Source organism: Physeter macrocephalus, chromosome 3 (genome assembly GCF_002837175.3).
Source record: "Physeter macrocephalus isolate SW-GA chromosome 3, ASM283717v5, whole genome shotgun sequence".
In the NCBI taxonomy this organism is placed as follows: domain Eukaryota; kingdom Metazoa; phylum Chordata; class Mammalia; order Artiodactyla; family Physeteridae; genus Physeter; species Physeter macrocephalus.
Genome location: NC_041216.1, coordinates 4,416,149 through 4,434,125, shown reverse-complemented (window position 1 = coordinate 4,434,125; position 17,977 = coordinate 4,416,149). Strand labels below are relative to the sequence as shown.

Below are 17,977 nucleotides of genomic sequence, written 5' to 3'. Positions count from 1 at the left end.
TGTCTGTCCTTTCATTTCATCTCACATTTACTGTCACATCTTTGTTTATTAAGAGTACAGTGAGGCTCAGAGAACCTAGGTGGTTTTCCCAAGGCCACACAGCTGGTCAACTCCCTGCGTGCACATCTTCTGCTCTTGTCCTACACAGAAGTGGCCTCTCCCCTGAGTCCAGGGTCCATTGTTAGGTGCAGTACATGCTGCTGAATGTGACTGCGTTGAACGTGTGTTGTAAACTGAGAATCCTGTTTTTAAAGTGTCTTTATTGCTTTGGGGTTTACAAATAATGCATACTCATTGTACAAAATTCAGACCACAGAGGAACATATAACACAAGTGCCCCTGGGAACCCTATTTCTACCAGCCAGTCTCCTCAGGCAGCCACTTTCTGATTTCTATCACGAAACATTCCTTTGATCTGTTCTTGAACTTCGTGTGAATGGAATCATACAGTACATACTCTGAGTCTCGTCTTTCACACAACATATTTTCTTGAAATTCATCCATGCTTTTGTTATATATGTTGTTCTCATATAAATGAGTTGTTTGCATTGCAAACCACTCTTATTAAGGGACATTTGGGTTTCCAGTTTTTGGTTGTTCATAAAGCTATCTGGACGTGCTTGTACACATTCCTCTGTGGATATATTAAACCTGGATTTTAATCCTGACTCTGCCACTGGGGAGCTGTGAGACATCACACAGTTTCCTTTTAAAGTCTCTGCATCTCATTTCCTCACCTTTAAAACAAGGTTCATAAGGGCTACCTCCCAGGGTTGTGTAGGACTAAGTGAAACATGCAGTCAGGCCAGCCTCATGCCTGCCACACGGTAGAAGAATAAATGGGAGCTGAGATATTGCGTCCGACTTCCGTGCCTTTGCTCACATTGTACCCTCTGCATAGAATATACTCACCCCCATTTCTTCTTTTAAAAGGGATGGGCAGGGTTTTCCATAAGTCTGACTCCTCCTCCTCCCAAAGAGACAGACTCCTTCCATGATTAGAGCCCTCAGCCTTGATCGTCTGTATTCCTTAGGATTCTTCCTGTCTGATCTGGGGGCACATCTAACCCCTCTTTCTTCTACTCCTCAGGAAACCATGAATAACCTGAGAACAGGGACCAAATATGCATCTCATGGCAACCCCCAGACTGTACCCCCTGCCCCTGCATGGCCACAGGGCAGGCTGGCAAAGTTGAGGGAAAGAGGAAGGCAGCGGGAAAGCAGGGAGTGCCCAGAGCCAGGCAAAGGAGCCTGGGCCTGGGCGGGTGGCACAGAAGCAGGGCCAGCCTCCCCGTCTTTGCAGATCACCCTGTCCCTCCCCTGGGACCCGAGTCCCTGCAGGACCCTGCCTGGAGGACAGTGGCCTCAGCAGGCCACCTCTTATGCACCTGTTGATGAAAGAATCTTGTGAACAGGTGACCCCCCCCATCTCAGAATTGCCACCCAGAGGTAGTCCAGGGCCACTCATTTTACGTGGGCTCCAAGTCTGCAAAGTTCACATGTCAGGTTAATCCAGGCCCCTAACCTGGATTAACGTGACCCCCAGCAAGTCTCTGCTCCCCTGGGCCTCAGTTTCCCATCTATGCAGGGTTGCCCCGAAGGCCTTTCCAGCTCCCACAAAAGAATATGTCCCCCACCCTCCCTGCCCACTGATGGGGCTCCTCCAGGGCTGAGGCACAGGGCGGGAGGACACCCGCCACTCCTCACGGGCACCCATTCCCCACGGGAGAGAGGGGATGTGTCACCGTGACCACGTCTTTCTGGAAAGCCCCACAGTTCAGGTCTTTCCTGGGTTTGAACTGGAGGAACCGCATCCTTCTTGCTCACATCTCCTTGGATCTATTTTTGGCCTTGGCGGGCTTGATGTGGTGCAGTGGGCAGGTTGTTCCCTTTTAATTTGGGCTCTGAAGCCGGCTGAGGCCTGGACCAGTAATTATAAGCACAGAGCCATTTATGGAAACAGCTCTTGAAAAAGTCAGTAATGAGAACTGACTAAAAATACCCCCAGAAGTGAAGCGGGGGGCCTGTTCTGGGCAGCGCTGAGATTCCTGGGCGGGAGGAAGCCCTGAAGAGGCAGAACCGGGAGGTGATGGATTCTGCAGCTCACTCGGGACCCGCACGGGCCGCAGAGACCCGGGTGTTTCCTTAGGTCTGAGGGGCCCCTCGGCCTTGTTACCGGCAGGACCAGCCAGACGGGCCCAGCCCATCCGCCTCCGGGGCCCCGAGGGAGCCTGTCCTCCACCTCGGGGGCCGGGCCGTGAACGGAGGCGAGTCCCACAGTAAAGTGAGAACGTGGGTGGCTTGGGTTGGAAACCCTCGGTGACGTGGAAGCCACTCCCCGACCAGCAGGATGCCCCAGCCCAGGGGCTGCGCTGCTGGATGCTGAGCCGCTGTCCTGGGGACCAGGAGCCCTTGGGATGAGGGGCCGGGCATCCCTGGGCCCCCAGGACACGAGGGGCTGGATGAGCAGACTGCTGAGGCCCCCCGTTTCCACCCCACATTGTTCAGTCTCTGTCCTCAAATTGGTCACGTCCAGAGGGCAGATGAACCAGGGACGGGGACCCCTGGGACAGGGCAAGGGAGAGACCGGCAGGCTGATGTGTGTGGGGTCAGAGGCGGGCAAGGGGGCTTTCACAGCTGGACCGAGAAGAAAGTAGCCTTTATACTTGACGGGATGGGGCAACCCCGGAGAGAGCGGCTTCGAGGAGGGACTCCAGGGGGAGGGTGTTTGCCCCAGAAGGCCCAGGAGGCCGTGAGGATGGGCAGGGCCAGCCTGTGTGGGTGAGCGGCGGTGGCTGGACAGCAGAGCCAAGCGTAAAACCCTCCCATGGGCCCTGAGGGGCTGGGGAAGGGTTTGAGGGCAGGAAGGACTGTCAGGTCAGAAGATGTCATTCTGTCTCTCTTTCTAAAAATTTTATTGAAGTATAATTGATTTACAATGTTGTGTTAATTTCTGCTGTACAGCAAAGTGATTCAGTTATATATATTCTTTTTGGTATTCTTTTCCATTATAGTTTATCACAGGATGTTGAATATAGTTCCCTGTGCTACACAGTAGGACCTTGCTGTTTAACCATCCTATATATAATAGTCTACATCTGCTAATCCCAAACTCCCAATCCTTCCCTCCCCCACGCCCCCTTGGCAACCACAAATCTATTCCCTATGTCTGTGAGTCTGTTTCATAGATAATTTCATCTGTGTCATATTTTAGAGTCCACGTATAAGTGATATGATATTTGTCTTTCTCTTTCTGACTTACTTTGCTTAGTATGATAATGTTTAGGTCCATCCATGTTGCTGTAATGGCATTATTTTGTTCTTTTATATATATATATCTCATCTTCTGTATCTGTTCATCTGTTGATAGACATTTAGGTTGTTTCCATGTCTTGGCTATTGTAAATAGTGCTGCTGTGAATATAGGGGTGCATGTATCTTTTCAGATTATAGTTTTGTCTGGGTATATGCCTAGGAAGAGAATTGCTGGATCATATGGTAGTTCTATTTTTAGTTTTTGAGGAACCTCCATACTGTTCTCCACAGTGGCTGCACCAATTTACATTCCCACCAACAGTGCAGGAGGGTTCCCTTTTCTCCACACCCTCTCCAGCATTTATTATTTGTAGACTTTTTAATGATGGCCATTCTGACCAGTGTGAGGTGGTACTGCATTGTAGTTTTGATTTGTATTTCTCTAATAATTAGTGATGATGATTATCTTTTCATGTGTCTATTGGATGTATGTCTTCTGTATGTCTTCTCTGGAGAAATGTCTATTTAGGTATTCTGCCCATTTTTTGATTGGGTTGTTTGTTGGGGTTTTTTTGTGTGTGTTATTGAATTGTATGAGCTGTTTATATATTTTGGAAATTAAGCCCTTATTGGTCCCATCATTTGCAAATATTTTCTCCCAGTCCATAGGTGGCCTGTCAAAAGATTCCTTTTTCTTTTTTTTCTTTTGGCTGTGCCGTGCAGCATGCAGGATCTTAGTTCCCCAACCAGGGATCAAACCCAAGCCCCCTGCAGTGGAAGCACGTAGTCTTAACCACTGGACCGCCAGGGAAGCAGATTCCATTCTCTTAATAGGCATGCAGAACTGGAAGAAAAGGGTGCCTTTTGATACAAAATAAATTTTAGTCAGAAACAAGACAGATTTGGGTTGTCTCAGTGACTCTAAATTTGATCCAGGGCACAAAAATAGCCCAAACCTTTATTGGTGTCAGGCTGGCGGATACAGGGTGTGACATCTGGAGATCTAGCCTGTGTGGAGGGTGCAGTCCTCAGACGTGGGAAGGCAGAACATGGACTGTGGCCATGGTGGTGGAGGCTGCCTCGTGCCCCAGGCAGGGTCTTCCTGCAAATGTGGGATCTGGAGGCCTTTTTTTTTTTTTTTTTTTTGGTACGCGGGCCCCTCACTGTTGTGGCCTCTCCCGTTGCGGAGCACAGGCTCAGCGGCCAGGGCTCAAGGGCCCAGCCGCTCCGCGGCATGTGGGATCCTCCCAGACCAGAGCACGAACCCGTGTCCCCTGCATCGGCAGGCGGATTCTCAACCACTGCGCCACCAGGGAAGCTCTGGGGGCCTTTTTATCAGAGGCTGGAGGAGAAGGCCGAGGGTCTGAGACTGCTTATTTTCCTAGAGCCACAATAAGGGGTTAAGAAAGTAAACACTCTGACTGCTTCCCCAAGCGGAGCTTTGTAGAAAAGAAGGTACCTATGGAACCAGCAGTGGCATCGTGCGGCCCCAGTGCTGGGCCCATGCCTCACCACTCAGGTATCTCAGTGGAGCTGGCTGTCAAGATTCTCTGTTGGCTTCAAGAAACTACAAGTGGCTTCCAACACACCTCACAGGGTCATGAAGTGTCATAGCATCAGCAAGAGTTGAACTTTATTAAATTCTTCCTAGGTCACAGAACTTCTTTGAATCACTGTGATGAATTCTTGAAGGCTGAGAAGTAAGATGTATTGTACATGAACTGGCCTTGCTTGTCACTCCAGCCTCATCTTGGACACCTAGACCACTAGATTCCAGCCCTGTGGACCTGCTGGATGTTTCTCAAAGATTCAGGGCCTTTGCATTTGTGGTTCCATCTGCCTGGAAGGCTCTTCCACCACCTCTTCACATAACTGGTTTTTCTTCCTTCTCCAGACTTGACTATTTATTTCCCTCATTTACCAGGGTTTAGAATAGTGAATTGATTCCTAACATTTTGCAAAGGCGGTGGTTCTCAATCTCCCAGGAGACATTTGGCAATATCTGGAGACATTTTTCGTTGTCACAGCTGGGGAAGGGAAGGTGGTGCCACTGGCATCCAGTGTGCAGAGGCCAGGGATGCTACTACATATTCTACAATACACTGTACAGTTATCCACAGCAAAGAATTATCACCCACAACAAAGAATTATCTGGCCCAAAATGTTAATAGTGCCAAGTCTGAGAAATTCTGTCCAAAGATGACCAGTGCTGCTGCTGCTGACCTAATGGATGTTAATATACATGATACTTTTCAATCTATTACAGTTCTCTCTGATGCTCAAATTGTCCCTTCCATGGCTATTATGAAGCCTCTTCAGCTTAGCTTCAGAGTACTTTTAACTCTCTCCTAGGAGGTTCAGGGAGCTTCCTTGCCTTCTGGGATGAGATGTTCCAGGCTGTGCTTATGCATTTCCTGCCCTGGGTCAGAAATGGGTCATTTCTCTAGGAGCCCTGGTGCCTTGTGGTGGAGGTGATCATTTAAGACTGCACTCGGGGCATTAGAGCTCCCCACTGTCCCTCCTTGGCCACCATTTCTAGGCTTTTTCAGTGGACAGAGCTAGGGAATATGTATTTTCTAAGAGAAAAAAATCACGAGTTCAAACAAATATTTCCTTTTTTAAAAATATTATTATTATTTTTTTTGGGCTGCACCGGGAGGCATGCAGGATCTTAGTTCCCTGATCAGGGATCAGACCCGTGCCCCCTGCAATGGAAGTGCAGAGTCTTAACCACTGGATCACCAGGGAATTCCCCAAACTAATATTTCTTTTTTTTTTTTTTTTTTTTTTTAAATATTTATTTATTTATTTATTTATTTTTGGCTGCGTCGGGTCTTAGTTGCCCCATGCGGGATCTTCACTGCGGCATGTGGGATCCTCCACTGTGGCACGCGGGCTCCTCTTTGTTTGTGGCCCGCATGCTCAGTAGTTGTGCGAGCGAGCTTAGTTACCCCGCGGCATGTGGGATCCTATGTCCCCAACCAAGGATCAAACCTGCGTTCCCTGCATTTGAAGGCGGATTCTTAACCCCTGGACCATGAGGGAAGTCCCCAAATATTTCTTTTAAAAAAATTTTTTTTATATTGGAGTATAGTTGATTAACAATATTGTCAGGTGTACAGAAAAGGGATTCAGTTATACATACACGTGTCTATTCTTTTTCAAGTTCTTTTCCCATTTAGATTATTACAGAATATTGAGCAGAGTTCCCTACGCTATAGAGTAGCTCCTTGTTGGTTATCTAATTTAAATATAGCAGTGTGTATATGTCGATCCCAAACTCCCAATCTATCCCTCAGATGAATATTTCCAGTTCAAGCTTAGGATTATAGACTTACTTAAATTCTTTTTTTTATATTTTATATTTCTATTTTCTTTTGCACAGAATAATTTGGTCCTAACAACATTAATATGATAGACGTTTGCTTTATCCTACAAGTATATATATAAAACTTATATATATAAATACGTTATATCCTACATGTATAATAGATGTAGAATAACATCATCATAGCAGTATGATTACTGAAAAATTAAGATTTATTTTTAGTTTATTTTGTCCTTAAGCTATCCCACTAGGGATATACAGTCAAATTACTCTGTTTGAAAATGACTTGAAATAATTCCTCACTGTGTAGGTAAGCCACCAACTCAATATACCCACCATTTATTTACTTTATTTTGCATCTTAGTCTTAGGTATTACTCTTTGTTTTTGTATTTTGAATTATTCTTGTTTTATACTTATGTGAAATATTTACAAAGCAAGGGACATTCAGAGAGGCCTGGCTTCCATGCCTGTCTCCTACACTCTGTCTCTGTTCTCTTCCTCCAGAGAAAGATAACTACATTTTTTAAGTTGAAATATAGTTGACATACAGTATTATGTTAGTTTCAAGTATACTACATAGCGATTTGACATTTGCACACATTATGAAATGATCACTGTAAGTCTAGTAACCATCTGTCCCCATACAAAGTTATTACAATATTATTGACCATATTCTTTATGCTGTATATTACACCCCATGACTTATTTATTATAATAACTGCAGATTTGTACCTCTTAATCCCCTTCACCTATTTCACCCACTCCAACTATTTTTTAATTAATTTATTAGTTTATAGTTTATCTCCATTTAAAAAATACAATTACATATATACGTACCTATGATGTGTATGCATTTTTATATTTGTATTTTGACCTGTTCTTAGATAAAAGGTATATTATCTGTACTGTTCACCTTAGTTCTCTTTAAAAAAAACTGTCTCCTGGAGATCACTTTATTGCAGAATATAGATGATCTCTTTGTTCTAATTTACAGCTGTTTAGCACCCCATCATGAAGAGGTACTGTGGTTCATTTATTCCATCTTCTGTTGATAGACATTTGGGTTGTTTCCAGTCTTTTCCTGTAACAAGTTACAAAATTGGGTCATAACAAATAGTCTTGTATGTACATCTTTTTGTATTTTTGTGAGTGTGTCTTTGGGACAATTTCTTAGAAATGAGATGTTTGGGTCAAAACATGTATAATTTTGCTAGATATTGCCGGATTCCCCTCCAGGGCTTATGCCATTTTGCGTTCCTGCCAGCAATGCACGAGTGCTTGATCCGGTCTTAGAGTGTCTTTCTGGAAAGATTTTTCCAAAGTACCACATCTAAAGTAACCCCACACTGGGGGCTTCCTTGGTGGCGCAGTGGTAGGGAATCCACCTGCCAATGCAGGGGACACAGGTTTGAGCCCTGATCCGGGAAGATCCCACATGCCACGGAGCAGCTAAGCCCGTGCGCCACAACTACTGAGGCTGCGCTCTAAAGCCTGCGAGCCACATCTACTGACACCGCATGCCACAACTACTGAAGCCCATGCACCTAGAGCCTGTGCCCCGCAACGAGAAGCCACCGCAATGAGAAGCCCACGCACCCCGCAACAAAGAGTAGCCCCCACTCACTGTAACTAGAGAAAGCCCACGTGCAGCAAGGAAGACACAATGCAGCCAAAAATAAATAAATAAAATAAATAAATTTATTTTTTTTTTTTAAATAAAGTAACCCCACACTGAACTGGAACTAAAGGTATAACTCCAATTTTTAAAATAGATATATCCAGAAAAATAGAAATAAATACAGATGTATGTTTATGCATGGGTTAGTATACACACATATATTTCCTAGCTCTGTCCACTGAGAACGCCTAAAAGCATGACACTTTATTTTAATGAGCACACCCTGTGCTCAGAGCTTGGTGTTTAAATCCCCATTCTATAAATGGTAAATGAAATGAACCAGAGCTCCTTGGAGAAGTGACTGATGTCAGCGGCGGGGAATGGGGAATCACAAGATGGGCCTGGAGCATCTGGTGGTGCCAGACAATTAGGACGTACTCAAAAAAAGGATGGGGAGGGGGGCATGTCAAAGGGACAAGGGACCAACCCAAAGATGCTCCCAATGGGCAAAGCTAGAACAATCTGAGCAACAATTGTATTGGATTATAACCCATAGAATAAATGAAATATCCGTGAACCCATAATGATATAAATAAATAACAGAATAATCATGGAAAGAAGGGCAAGTCTTCCTTTCAAAAGAATTCCAATTAATAAAAGTAGAGGGAAAGAAGGAAATAGAAAATCACTATTGCAGATATTACAGTAATAATTGCTAAAATTAGTGGGCAAAAGTTTGAGGAGAAATATACGTGCAAATCTCATAATCTCTCCCTAAAGATATTTATTATTTCCAAAAGAAAAATAATGACATTACAGTGAAAATACCTGGCAGATACCACCTTAACCAAAGAATTAGATAACGTCACTAGTAATAATACATATTGACATTATATCATCCAATATGATGTGCTTAGAAGAGGACACAAATTCCGAGGTGGATTTCTCCAAAATCCGTAACTTCAATTTAATAATGAGAAAACATCAGCTAAACCCAAATTGAGGGACAGCCTACAAAATACCTGACCAGTGCTCTTCATAAGAAAGGGCATGAAAGACAAGGAATGGCTTAGCACTTGTTACAGGTCAGAGCACATCAGGGAGACCTAACAATGAAATGTGATGTGGGATCCAGGATTGAATCCTGGAACAGAAAAAGGACATAAGTCGGAAAACCGGCAAAATTCTAGAAAAGTCTGTAGTGTACTTAATAATATCGTACCAATATCAATTTCCTGGTTTTGGTCATTATGCTGTGCTTTGGTTATGTAAGATGGTTATCATTAGGGAAAGCTGGGTAAAGAGTATATGGGAAGTCTCTTGCAACAACTCTTGCAACAATTTTCGCAACAATTTTCTCTGAATCTAAATAATCTAAAATTACTACAAAATAAAGTTAGAAACATAAAGTAACCCCACGCGCCCTCCCTGCATTATCCCCAATCCCACCTCTCTCTTGGTGTCCTTCACAGGGCTCATCGCATACAATGACTTTGTTTGTTCACTCTTTCCTACCTGACCTCCCCCCTGCACAGGGCCAGTTTCCCCAGTGCCTAAATACTGACTTTCGTTCAATAAGCACTGCTTTCAAATGTGTTGCATACACAAATTAATTAGTATTCCTAGATGTGCCCGGGAAAAATGAAGGGAAAAGTGAGTGTTCTAGAAGACCTCCAGAGCATGAGAAGGCAGCAGAGTGAGGAGTCTTCTCCCACGTGCCCAAAGGTGAACTTATAGGACCTCCCCACCCCCGCCAGATTAGGAATTCCTACCCCAGATTCTGCAGAGAGGGGGAATAATTTACTATCCTCTTGCTTCAAACATCAGCAGTCCCCCCAGGACGACCACAGAGAGAGGATTCCTGGCAGGACTTATCTCAGATGGCCAGGATCCAGAACATAGGCCAGGCAGGGAGCACCCCTTTCCCTGCACCCCCCAGCCTGTCTTAATCTGCCAGGGGACCCAGGAATGAACTTCCCAATTCCACAACCCGCAGCAAATTTTACCAGGAAAACCCAAGAAATCACATTGTGCAGACCTTGGCCTTTCCCCTAAATTCCCTCTACAGAGCATCCTACAGTAGCAGCGGGGCAGGAAGCAGGGACAGGCCAACTCCAAGGTGGAGGGCTTATGCTGTTTTGTAGCCTTGGATGGTGGAGGGCCACTGCAGTGAAAAGGAGCCCAGATGGGAGCCAGGACTCCTGGGATCTGTCTCCACGTGTGCATAAAAGTGGGAGGAGACTGTATGCAGTGATCTGTCCTCTGAACTCTGATGTTTTGGAATCTTCAGCACTTTCATAAAGAAGGGGTCAGTTTTTGCTTTGTGCACGAGCTGGAACGCAGTGGATGGCACCACTGGCATTGCTGAAGGGCTGCCTCTCCAGGCCTGGGCATGTTTGGGAGATTCCAGACCTTGGTTATAGGGGAAGGTGGAGGCTGGGCATGAATGTGCACCAAAAAGGAAATGCTCCTGAATAATAGGTTAGAAGCATTTGCTGGACCACACCAAGTGCGGCCACAGTAGCAGACAGGGCTTTTTACACTTTAATTTCAATTTCATCTCTGTATCAAACATTTTGCAGATGTGGATTCCGAGGCCCACAGGATCAAGTGTCTTCACAAAGGTCAGGCAGGTGGAAAGGAGGCAATTTGAAGCCATCCAAATGCCTTTCAGATGCATTGATATATTTTTATTTTATATAATCTTTCATTTCATACTTTTATTTAGAGGCAGAAAACTGAATGTCTCTCTTTTCTCTTCCATGGCTTTTGAGTCTCACACATGAAACTCCCGATGGTGCTGGCAGGATGTTATTACCTTGATATGTCAATTAAGTTAGGAAATTAGAGGTCAACACCCCTCCCACCTCCTAAGGAATGACCATCCCTCTTATCCCATGATCCCTGTCCTTTTTAAAGCCCTTTCACAGCCTTATGTGGAAAGGATCCTAGGATCCCCACTTCCCAGATGAGCAGACTGAGGCCACGAAGGGTAAGTACCTGACTGCTGACAGGGTCAGGGCGGGGACCAGAAGCCCCAGCTGCAGGTCAGAGCATCTACCCTTCTCAATGCTGTTTTAGTGGCTAAAGCAGGGGCAGCCAGCCCAGGAACTACCGTAGGGGACATCCAGGTCCCAACAAATGCTGTTTCTTAACACCAGCTTTTGAGAAACATCTTCCCCTAATCCACAGAAGCAACTACTGAAAAACTGTACATTCACGTGGTTCCAACAAAGAAAGGGGGTGCTCTCCTTTGGCTAGTTAGAGTAATGTCCAGTTTAATGACACATCCCAGAAGTTTTATCAATTTCCGATGAAAATCATTTTCCTAAAAATGTCCCACCTCTAATGCTTGCCTGGTACACTGGGGCAGGCAGTTTCCTGTGCTGGAACTATTGGGCACGGGTGGGGGGTTGGTGGGGACAGGTATCGATTTCACGAACCCACAGGACAGAAGCTTGGAGCTGAGGTCAGTCCAGGTGAAGAGGGCTCTCTTGACCCAGCACAGGCGGGCCCCCAGGTCAGAAAGGGAGGGAGGCCACAGAGTTTGGTGCCCGCAGGAGCTGGCAGGTTTGTGGTTGTTCCCTCAGTCCTGGATCCAACATGAATGAGTCAGTATCAGGCCTGCAGACAGAGGTTCCCAGTGACCCACCAAGGGTCACCCACCGTGCCTTGGGGGCAGATATACTTAAGAATGCTTTGAGAGGGGTCGGGTTCCGGGCATGGCTGAGTGACCCTCCTTATTCTCGGGGCCACACCCTGTGACAGCCAACAGCCTGGACCTATTTCATCCTGCAGATCAGGGATGCTGACACAGCCATGTAACCAACGTGGTCTCTGCAGTTACCGAATCCATGGGAATTGCCCCCAAAGCTCTGTGTGTGAGTGTATAGGGAGGAGGGGACTCGTGTGGTGATATTCATGGCGAGGATCACTTGGCAAAGGTCCAGAACCCTGCCCGCTGTGCCCTGCCTGTATGGGAGGTGGTCCTGTGTCACGCTGCCCCTGGAACAGCCTGGCTCGTGGCTGGGCATTTACTGCGGGTCCAGCACCCTGTCAGACAATGGAGGTTCTATTTCCTCTCCTCCCTGATCAGGGGATAAAACTCCTATCTCCTGCCCAAACATGTGTCCACTGGCCCCGCCCAGCACAGCTGTTTGCCCGTCCATCACCGGACCAGGTCTCCACCGCAAGGACAGGAAGTACTCCCCCATCCGCCTCCACCACCAGCCTGGTGACTTGTGGTCGCTGAGTACAGTAGTCAGAGAATTTTTAAAAAGACTCACAGACATGTAATTAAAATCTCAGTGTTGGTTTTGGGGGAAGGCTCTGGGAGGCTTCCGCCCCTGCTTTGCGGAAATACAGTTTCCTAAAAATGTCCCACCTCTAATGCTTGCCTGGTACACTGGGGCAGGCAGTTTCCTGTGCTGGAACTATTGGGCACGGGTGGGGGGTTGGTGGGGACAGGTATCGATTTCACGAACCCACAGGACAGAAGCTTGGAGCTGAGGTCAGTCCAGGTGAAGAGGGCTCTCTTGACCCAGCACAGGCGGGCCCCCAGGTCAGAAAGGGAGGGAGGCCACAGAGTTTGGTGCCCGCAGGAGCTGGCAGGTTTGTGGTTGTTCCCTCAGTCCTGGATCCAACATGAATGAGTCAGTATCAGGCCTGCAGACAGAGGTTCCCAGTGACCCACCAAGGGTCACCCACCGTGCCTTGGGGGCAGATATACTTAAGAATGCTTTGAGAGGGGTCGGGTTCCGGGCATGGCTGAGTGACCCTCCTTATTCTCGGGGCCACACCCTGTGACAGCCAACAGCCTGGACCTATTTCATCCTGCAGATCAGGGATGCTTACACAGCCATGTAACCGAGGTGGTCTCTGCAGTTACCGAATCCATGGGAATTGTCCCCAAAGCTCTGTGTGTGAGTGTGTAGGGAGGAGGGGACTTGTGTGGTGATATTCATGGCGAGGATCACTCGGCAAAGGTCCAGAACCCTGCCCTCCACATCCTGCCTCCGTGGGAGGACCCAGATCCGTCCTGTGTCACGCTGCCCCTGAAGCAGCGTGGCTTGTAGGTGGGCATTTGCTGCAGGTCCAGCACCCTGTCAGATGATGGAGGTTCTATTTTCCCTTCTCCCTGGTCAGGGGATGAAACGCCCATCTCCTGCCCAAACATGTGTCCACTAGCCCCGCCCAGCACAGCTGTTTGCCCGTCCATCACCGGACCAGGTCTCCACCGCAAGGACAGGAAGTGCTCCCCCATCCGCCTCCACCACCAGCCTGGTGACTTGTGGTCGCTGAGTACAGTAGTCAGAGAATTTTTAAAAAGACTCACAGACATGTAATTAAAATCTCAGTGTTGGTTTTGGGGGAAGGCTCTGGGAGGCTTCCGCCCCTGCTTTGCGGAAATACAGATTTTTAGTGTTTGAAAGTGACAGGAGGCTAAAGTGAGACGCTCTAAATATACTGTCCTGGGCATTTCCGGGCAGCTGGGGAAATATGGGGTTTATTCTGCTCCTGTGGTCTCTTGCCCAGACTGTTAGAGCAGCCCTGCCACTGGCCTGCCTTGGGTCCCCTCCAGCCTGGGCTTTACCCTCGCCTCCACACATAGCTTCCACTCTACCCTTAAACCACACTCCCTTGCTGCCCAGAGCCCTGATCCCCCACTGGCCAGAGCACAGCCCACGCTCCGAGGCCAGAATTCCAGCTCTCTGCAGTCAGGCCACAGCCAGACTTATGCCCTGAGCCGCACATTGCGGGATGGTGGGCGGCCCCAGCACCTCGCACCTGTGCAGGACCTCTGCCTAGAATGTCTTCTCCCCCACCTTATCCACCAAGACTCAGTCCCATCCTTCAAGGCCAGTTCCCGTGTCACCTCCTCCGGGAAGCCTGCTCAGATCATGCCATGGGACCCTCCAGCTTCCCCAGCACTTGACCCAGCATCTCCAGGAGCTGTCATCCTACCTCGCCTCTTCCTGGTTCTTTTCATGTCTCCCTCCGGCCCCCCTTCCTGCTTCCCCTTGTTCCAAAAAGGGTCCTGCCATCCTTTCACCCTTTGCTGGGTTTTATGGCTGTTGTTTTCCCTGCCGGTGTTGTCGTTCCTTGGCTCTAGGCCTTTGCTCAGGCTGGACCCTGCCTCTGCAGCGTCCTTCTCCCTTGACTTCGTGACAAATTCACTCTCACCCCTCAAGGCCCAGCTCCAAAGCCCTCTCTCCCCTCAACTCCCATCCACGTACGGGCTGACTCCGGGAGCCCCGTCCTGCTCAAGCGCACTCAGCTATGTCCCTGCTGCCACCGTGGCCTTTTTCTGCCTTGGGTCTGATGTCCATCTCCCCAGAGGAGGGACCTGTCCTGTGCCCCATCTGTGGGTCCCAGAGCCAGCAGGGTGCTGAGCAGGGCAGACTGGGTTTGGGGCTTGCCGACCAGACATGGACACTGCCCTTGTGGCACCGCCGTGTGCCAGGTGCCGTGCCAGGAGCCTCACGACACAGCTCCCGGAGCCCTCTCGGCACCCAGGAGGCAGATCTGGGACAAGTCTGTTCTCGAGGAGGGAGCGGTCCCACGCAGACTGCCCAGGCCGCCAGATCCCACCCGGCCCTGCCCACCCCGGAGCCCGAGCTGGAACCACAAGTGACCGCCAGTCCCACTTTGTCTTGCAGTGGAGCGGGACCGCACCCTGGGCCACCAGGAGCCCCAGTGGAAGGAGTTCCGCTTTGACCTGACCCAGATCCCGGCGGGGGAGGCCGTCACGGCCGCGGAGTTCCGGATTTACAAGCTGCCCAGTACCCACCTGCTCAACTGGACCCTCCACGTCAGCATGTTCGAGGTGGTCCTGCAGCAGTCCAACAGGTGCCTGCCCTGCGCCCCGCGGGCCCGCTCAAGCCTCTGTCGGAGGGTCCGGCCCAGCCCTGGGTGCCGGGGGGGACATTTCCCGGAGGACAGAAGGGGAGCTTCCAGGGCAGTCCACCCTCAGAGAAGAAAGATGGTTGGCCCGAGGCCTCGTGTCACCGTGGGGAGAGACCCAGCCTCAGTCCTGGATTCAAGTCCCCATCCTACCGTCCTAGCTGTGGGACCATGGACAGGTCACTGAGCTCCCGAGCCTCAGTTTCCGCATCTGTACACGGGCACAGTAACACCTTTGTACGGTAGACGCAGTGAGAAAAGGCATGTAAGGCACCCAGGTCAGAGCCAGGCGGGGTAGATGCCCCACTAACGGTCCCCCAGGAGGGCGCTGGAAACACAAAGGCAGCTGTGCCGGCCCTCGGTTAATTGTTCTTTCGTGTCCACAGGGAGTCTGACTTGTTCTTTTTGGATCTTCAGACGCTCCGATCTGGGGACGAGGGCTGGCTGGTGTTGGACGTGACAGCAGCCAGTGACCGCTGGCTCTTGAACCGTAACAAGGACCTGGGACTCCGCCTCTATGTGGAAACAGATGACGGTAAGACTCGGGTCAGCAGCGAACCTTCCCCTGGGGGCTCCTCCGAGGAAGCTGCTGGCGGCAGGCGCAGCTGGAGCCCCTCACGTGGCCCTGGAGGCCTGGCCTTTTCCACCTGTGCCGCTGGGGGATACCTCCACCCCTCCGCGGGGGCTCAGTGGGTAGAGAGTGAGGTTCCCGCAGTGCGGGACAGCAGGAGACCCCCTACCAGCCGAGAGTCCCTCCTCTCCTTCTGCAGGACCAACAGTTGTGTTGCTCAGAGTGAGTGCATGTCTTCCCTCCCCAAGAAATGGGAGATTCTTTCTACTCTACGGAGCTGCCTTCTGCACCAGGAGTTTCCGTCCTGGGCTGGGCGAGGGGAAGCGCTCACACCCTCAGGCTCTGCGGCAGAGGCCTGGGTGTGAATCCCGGCTCGGCAGCCTTCTAACTCGGTGGCCTTGGCAGGTTACTTACCTTTCTAAGCCTCGGTTTCCTCATCTGTAGAATGAGGATTCACACCTTCATTCATTCAGCAGGTGTTTGGGGGAGAGCCTCCTGGTGGGCCCAGGGTGGGTGTGTCTGCGGTACAGCGGGGGCCGCCATGGCTGGAGCACAGGGGGCTTGGCAGCGACTGAGGAGGCTGAGAGAAGTGGGTAGAATAGTAACTCTGAAATAAATGTCATCTTATCTAATCGCAGTGGAGGAGGACAGGATCTGATTCAGCGTTCTGTAAAACAGCCCTCTGAGACACTCCCCCTCAAGGGGGTGTAGCATCTCTCCCCCTCCTTCAGTGTGGGCTACACTTACAGACTTGCTTCCCAAAGTATGCCGTGGGCTGGGGCAGTACCCTTGCGGGGGCAACCTGAGCGGCAGCCCTCAGCCGGGTGCTCAGGCTCCCATGAGCACGTCATGTAGCTCCCAGACACCCTTGATCTGACGGGGTGGGAACAGCACTTCACCTCCATGGGCTTCGTCCCCCAAACCCAGAACCCCAGTCTCACCATGAGAAAAACATCAGACAACCCGAAACTGAAGGACATTCTACAGAATACCTGACCAGTACTTCTCAAAACACCAAGGTCATCAAAAAACACGGGAGGTCTGAGAAATTGTAGCAACCCAGAGGTGCCTAAGGAGTTGTGATGACTATATGCCAACGTGGGACCCTGGAAAAAAGACACTGCAGAAAACTAATGAAATCTGAGTAGATCGTGATGTTTAGTAAATAATAAGATACCAGTATTGGTTGATTAGTTGTGACAAATGTGGTTCCAGGGCAGTACGCTCTGGGGACACAGGTGTGGGAACCGCTGACGTGGAGGTGGATATGGGGGCGGGGGGACGGGAGTAGCGCGCCGGGGAGGAAGGGAGACGATGGAGAGGAAGGAGACGGCGCCCAGGCTTCCCCGAGGGACGTCGCCTCGCGGCCTCCGTGCGCCAGTCCCCGGATGCCTCCAGTCCCGCCTGACGGTCCGGACCGGTCCCGCCTCCCGCCTTCGCGGCCCGGGAAGCTCGGCGCCTCCGGCCCTCGGAGCGCGGAGACGGAGCGGGGTGGGCGGGGAGCCAGCCGGGCGGGCGCGTCACCGCCGGGGGCCCCCTGCCCTGTGACTCGCGCGCGCGCTCAGGGCGCGCACGGCCACCGCCTGTCCCCGCTGGGCCCGGAGCCGGAGCCCCAGCCGGAGCGGAGCGGACGATGGCAGCCCTGCGGCTCCTGGAGTCTGCGCTCGGGCGCCGGGTCCCTGCCGGCCGCTCGGTGTCCGCGCTGGCGACGGGCGGTGTGTGCGGCTTCGCCAGCAGCGCCCGCGCGCGTGCCAAGTCCTACGCGGACCCCGTGGAGGCCGTGAGAGACAGCCCGGACGGCGCGAGGATCATGGTCCGGGGCTTCGGCCTCTGCGCGATCCCGGAGAACCTGATAGGGGCGCTGCTCAAGACCCGCGTGAAGGACTTGACCGTGGTCAGCAGCAACGTGGGGGAGGGGAACTTCTGGCTCGGCCTTTTCCTGGGGATCAAGCAGATCACCCGCATCGTCTGCTCATACTTGGGGGAGAACTCGCTCTGCGAGCACCGGTACCTGGCGGGCGAGCTGGAGCTGGAGATCACGCCCCAGGGCACCCTGGCGGAGCGCATCTGCGCGGGGGCGCCGGCGTGCCCGCCTTCCACACCCTCACGGCCTACGGGACCCTGGCCCAGGAGGGAGGCGCACCCAGCAAGTACTTAGAGGACGGCCACATCGCCATCCTGAGTCAGCCCAGGGAGGTGAGGGAGTTCCACGGGACAGCACTACCTTCTGGAGCACGACGTCACGGCCGATTTTGCTTTGGTGAAAGGGTGGAAGGCCGACCGGGCAGGAAACGTCATCT

At 50.6% G+C, this 17,977-nt stretch overlaps 2 protein-coding genes across 2 annotated transcripts in view; both read left to right on the top strand.

Annotated features, from left to right (window-relative positions):
• The window catches only part of LOC102991425 (bone morphogenetic protein 8B), a 41,059-nt gene that overhangs the window by 5,667 nt on the left and 17,415 nt on the right, over nucleotides 1-17,977 (top strand). The window contains exons 2-3 of the mRNA XM_024125498.3: nucleotides 14,863-15,052; nucleotides 15,493-15,641. Coding sequence (XP_023981266.1) covers nucleotides 14,863-15,052; nucleotides 15,493-15,641 — 339 coding nt within the window. The remainder of the gene's footprint in view (nucleotides 1-14,862; nucleotides 15,053-15,492; nucleotides 15,642-17,977) is intronic.
• LOC112065313 (succinyl-CoA:3-ketoacid coenzyme A transferase 2, mitochondrial-like) overlaps nucleotides 17,311-17,977 on the top strand; it is a 1,731-nt gene continuing 1,064 nt past the window's right edge. Inside the window, 4 exon segments of the mRNA XM_024125497.2 lie at nucleotides 17,311-17,743; nucleotides 17,746-17,888; nucleotides 17,890-17,974; nucleotide 17,977. The exon segment at nucleotide 17,977 is cut by the window's right edge and continues 149 nt beyond it. Coding sequence (XP_023981265.1) covers nucleotides 17,311-17,743; nucleotides 17,746-17,888; nucleotides 17,890-17,974; nucleotide 17,977 — 662 coding nt within the window.